This window comes from Chrysochloris asiatica, unplaced genomic scaffold (assembly GCF_000296735.1).
Source record: "Chrysochloris asiatica unplaced genomic scaffold, ChrAsi1.0 scaffold00050, whole genome shotgun sequence".
Classification (NCBI taxonomy): domain Eukaryota; kingdom Metazoa; phylum Chordata; class Mammalia; order Afrosoricida; family Chrysochloridae; genus Chrysochloris; species Chrysochloris asiatica.
In genome coordinates this window covers 12,323,406-12,328,779 of record NW_006408568.1, presented here as the reverse complement: position 1 = coordinate 12,328,779, position 5,374 = coordinate 12,323,406, and the positions used below count along the sequence as shown (strand labels likewise).

Sequence of the window (5,374 nt, the reverse complement as noted above, 5' to 3'; positions counted from 1 at the left end):
ATAGTTGATCCAAGAAGAATGAAGTCCTTCACAACTTCAATCTTTTCTCCATTGATAAAAATGTTGTTTATTGGTCCAGTGGTAAGGATTTTTGTTTTCCTGACATTGAGATGCAACCCATACATACTGAAGGCTGTACTCTCTGATCTTCATCAGTCCTAGATCTTCTGAATTTATGTTCTGTTTTGTTTTCCCCCAGGATTGACAAAGATAGCCCATATCTCTTGGAGGAACCAATCTTGAAAGCCATTGCCAAAAAACACAGTCGAACCCCAGGCCAGGTTGCCTTGCGCTACCATCTGCAGCGGGGTTTGGTGGTTTTGGCCAAGAGTTTCAATGAGAAGAGGATTAAAGAGAACTTCCAGGTAAAGCCCATATTGTCTCTCCAGAGTGAAGACTGGCATTGTGTTGAAGACAATCTTCCTTGTCCTTCAGCATGCACACATATTCTCTTGAATTTCTGAACATGTCTTCCTGCATGCTGTTGGGGAAGGGAAGCTTGATTGGGTATAGAGTCATGGATGATAAGGCTTAAACTTTCCAGTCTCTTGGCATGGCTTACTAGTTGTGTGGCAGCACATTTATTTTTACATATTTTTTAGGAGTCCATCCACTCAGTCAGTAAAGCATTTTAAGAACTTGGATTCCTCTCCATCACTTTTTCTACCTCACAAATTCCTGTTTATATTTCAAGATCACTCTTTGCTAAATCTCAGGACACCTTAGCACAACTGCTAACCAACATAACACTTGAGCATGGTTCTGTTCATCCCTCTTTTCTCACTGTACTCAAATCGTTAGCTTACATGCCAGTATGCTCTCTAGACTGTGAGACCCTGCATTGCAGTGACTCCTGCAGGGCCATCTTTTATCACTTTGATCCAGGCATGTCTCCCGGCAGGTAACAACCTACATATATGATTTTATAACCTAACCACTGATCTCAGGGACATGTAAAACATGCTTTGTTTGGCATAAGCCCATGCATGTATAACTAGGACCCTGGTAGTAATACATTTGATTTACCTTAATACTTTATCAAATACAGGTCATCCTCATGTGACAAATGTTCGACTTATAGACAATTCATACTTGCTCTCTACTGTTGTATAAATTTCCCCTTACTTTGGTTTTTACTTTTTACTTTTTATTGTGAATTGGATGAAGAGTTAAAGAGAAAATCCATTTTCCATTCAACAATTCATGCACATCTTGTTTCATGTCATTGATTGCAGTGCCCACAGTGTCCTATCACTTGTCCCATTACCTCCCTATGTTTCCTGTTTCCATACCTCCCTCTTTCCTAATCCTTCCTGCCTTCTGAATTTTGTTCTTTGACAAATGCTACCCTTTTGATGTCAAACGATTGATTATTCTAAGGAGTGCATTCCTCCCTACTGTTGCTGTTCACATTATACATCTGTCTATGGTTTGGCTGGAGTCCTGGTGTGGCATTGTGGGCTTATGCACTGGACAGCAAAGTCGGTTTGAACCGCAGAGTTAGCAATTCAAGCTCACCAGATGCTCCTTGGAAACCCTATACAAGGTCACTATGAGTTGAAACCAACTCGACAGCACATAACAAAATTGTTTGGCTGAAAATTGAGTGATGGGAAGGAGTCCAGTTTCAGGCCTGAAAAATGACTAAGAGTCATACTCTTGCAAGTTCCCCTAGTCTCTAACCAATCAATAAGTCTGGTTATTTTTATGAATTTTTGTTTTATTCCACATTTTTCTCCCACTCTATCCAGAACTTTTTAACGTGAACCTTTTCAGAGTGGTTGGTAATGGTCCTTCCCAGGCAAGTACACATGGAAAGCAGTGGTTTACAAATTGCTTTCCTTGTCTCTGTCCCTCTATAAAGTTCTTATAGTTCCTCCTCAGGAGACTGCCTTAGGAGAAAGTTTGATGATTTTTTTTTTTTCCCTTTTCAGGTTTTTGACTTTCAATTGTCTCCTGATGACATGAAAGCAATTGATGGCCTCAACAGAAATTTTCGATATGTTAAAATAGAATTGTAAGTGATTTTTTTTTTAATGTTTTATTGTGAATTATGTGATAGTTTACATGGGAAAACATTAGCTTTACATTCATCCTATCATATATCATTTCATTGCCATGGTTACACTCCCCTCCATGCATCATCAACCAACCAAAGTGTACACCCTACAAGCTTGTCCCCCAGTCGTCAGCACAGAGCCCCTCTCCCTCTCTGGGTCTAAAGTCTCCAGCTGCTCCATCGCTCCATGTCATCATCTCTGCCTCCATCTCTGACTTCACTGCTTCTCTGTGTAGGATCCCACTCTCCGCTCTTCTCCCTTGATGCTCCCAGGGACCTCCGCTCCTAGACTACAAAGTTAATCACTCCCCTCCTTGCTACAAAACATCTACCTTTACATTGTAAGTGACTTTTGTCATTGTTTTCCACTAGTTGTTTTTAGTAGGAAACAGTTTAACAGAGAAACTTCTTCTTGTTGTCAAGTGCCATTGGTTCCAACTCATAGTGACTCTGCGTCAGGTTTTCAAGGAACGGGATTGTAGATTTGAACTACTGACCATTGTTGTTTTTAAGAGCAGTTGAGTCAGTTGAGTCAGTTTCAACCCATAGCGATGCTGTATGGGGTTTCCAAGCAGCAGCTAGTGAGCTTGAACCACCAATCTTAGGTTCAAAGTGACTTTGCAGTCCAGTGCATTAACCACAGCACCACACCAGGACTCCTAGGTTTCTCTAAATCAGAAGACAAGTCTGATTTGGAGCATAGGAGTGAGGCAGAGGATTCCTTGTATCTCTTCAACCAGAGACTTCCTATAGTGCTCAATCTCTGGCTAACAGAATTTGCTTTTTATTTATTTATTTATTTTTAATGAAAGGAAAAAACTAGGTTGAGACACAGACCCAGAGAGGAGAAAATTCTGGGGTCTCCTGATGGAGTTTCTATAGGCCTAGGTGTTATTTGTTCTGGATGCCCAATTCAGAAATAGTTCACGTAGATCCCAAAGCAGCTGGGGAATCAAGGTACTTCCATCCCAGAGGGCAACAAGGTGAGAATCCTTTCATCCAGGACCAGCCAGAAGCAGCTCTGTAGCTCTGGATCAGGCCACATCCGATTCCAGATGCTGGAGTTGCTGCTACTAGCTCCCATCTCACTTTGTTGCAGCTCCAACAGCCTGGAGAGAAGGAAAATTGCTAGAAGTATATGTAGGTTGGGGCTGGCCACACCTCCTCACCACGATAAGTTGGGATACAAGAAAAAATTTCACATTTTTCTCTCTGCCAATGTATGGTATGCCTTTGTGCCACAAACTGCCTCTGCCTTCAAAGCTGCCCGCAAAAGTTCAAGGTGGCTGCACTGAGCCTGGCCAGCTAGCCCAGATCACCTGTCTCTTTCCTAGTCCCAGTAAATTGTATTCAGCTGCTTCTAGTTAGCGCTAGTTCAGGGCTGGCCAGTGCTGACTCTGCAAATTTGGAGCAGGACTCACCTGAATTCAGGGCCCTGGGATTTGACATAGAAACCAAACATAGAATTTTACATAGAAACCAGTTCTATGTAAAATTGTCTAAATTTATGTTACTGTGAATTCTCTTTATGCTCTTACCACATTGTCTAGTGTATTACCAACAGGGCTGATTAGCCCATTTGTCAGAATACAGTGCCTACAGTCTTTGATTCTTTTAGGGGCCCCAGAAAATATTTTATCTTTCATTTATATTTGAAATCAGAAGACAAAAATGAATATAGTAACAACGAATCTATCCTGTTTTACATTTGTCTTGAAACCGAACAACTGTAAAACATAATTTTAATATTTTTTATAGAGGGAACCATAAAGGCAATAGTGCCTGGGATCCATTAAAGTCCTAATACAGCCTGGTGTCCACTTCTGTCTAAAGTGTCCAGGGGCCTTTCTAATAACCATGGCATTCCTTTACCCAAATGCCACCTAGTTCTTCAACTTTTATTTCTTCTAAAGGGAATCATATGACCTTCTTTTCTGAGCAAGCCTCCCATTTCCTCAGAAGCATTCTTACCAAGCTGAATTGTTAATGTTAATTAAATTAATTAACCATAGTATGTTAATATGGGGCTTCCAACTTGTAGCTGGTGGATTTGAACCATGACCTTGAGGTTAGCAGTCTGGTGCTTATCCTATAGAGTCATGCATTATGAATTATATTGAAGAACACTGAGTTACATTTTGTAAGAATGGTTTAGTGATGTTTCTTATCTCTTGAATAGATCAGAAATGTGTTAATGGAGGAACCCTGTATTATTTAGGGTGCTCAGTACATATCTGTTGAATTAATGAGTGGAAAAGAGCAACACACTCCTTTCCACCATCATTCTCATCATCTAAGAACAATGCATACTTGGAGGCTTGAGTGACCAAAACATTTTATCCATAGTTCTCATACCTTCTTATAATTTATAATATAAAGTAAACCACATGCTACGTTGGTGCTTATGTGCATGGAACAGTGGGAATTGGATAGGCTTGTAGGGATTTGCACATGAACGAGGGAACTTGTAATTGTGCATTTGAGAAATAGAGATAGGGATGCGGTCACCAAAATACAGCATGCAAATATCTCTGTTACTACAGAACAACTTTGCAGGATCAAAACTTCAGTCTCTGAATTATTCCAATGAGTAAATTCAGTTTTCAGCCTATCTTGACTGAGCATTCAGAGAAAACGTCTTCTGAGAGCGTGGAAATACAGTTGATAAATTGTTATCGTCTTTGTCTTTTCAGTGCTATTGATCACCCTTACTATCCATATTCTGAAGAATACTGACCACAAACTATCAACTACTATAAGCATTTCTACCATGCTTTCCGGCTTCTGTCGGATAAGGAGATGAGTTCTGTATTGCATTAAGATGATTAGAAAGCAGTATATGTAGTTTACATTGATTTACGCTCGTTTCTTTTATGAAATAATAAAGACTTGGCAATAAGGTGTTTATCCTGATTATTTAAAAATGCGTACTAATTACAGAAAACTGGAAAAATAAAAGGGATGGGATAGAAAATCAAAGTAATCTACAATTCTCCTGTTCAAAATACAGCCACTCCTCACTTAATCTACATGGTTAGGTTCCAAAGACTGGTCGTTATGCAAAAATTTGTAATATGCAACAATGGAGGATAACAGTATCAGATCATAAAATAGAAGAGGAGTACATCATTACATAACTGTCAAATTACATTACTACACAAATGCCAAACTCCTGAAAATCATGTCCCAGCCAAGCTGATACATAACCTTAACTATCACAGCCAGTGTTAGTGCCTCATACCTCGGTGTTCATTACTGCCAGACCTATGCTGTTAATGCACAAAATAGTTGGACAGTAGTTTTTTTCATTATTGC

The 5,374-nt window shown here is 39.8% G+C and overlaps 1 protein-coding gene across 1 annotated transcript in view; it reads left to right on the top strand.

Annotated features, from left to right (window-relative positions):
• The window catches only part of LOC102826362 (prostaglandin-E(2) 9-reductase-like), a 44,313-nt gene extending 39,518 nt beyond the window's left edge, over positions 1-4,795 (top strand). The window contains exons 7-9 of the mRNA XM_006862730.1: positions 200-365; positions 1,935-2,017; positions 4,753-4,795. Of these exons, the coding sequence (XP_006862792.1) occupies positions 200-365; positions 1,935-2,017; positions 4,753-4,795 (292 nt within the window). The remainder of the gene's footprint in view (positions 1-199; positions 366-1,934; positions 2,018-4,752) is intronic.
• The last annotated feature ends 579 nt before the right edge of the window (positions 4,796-5,374 follow it).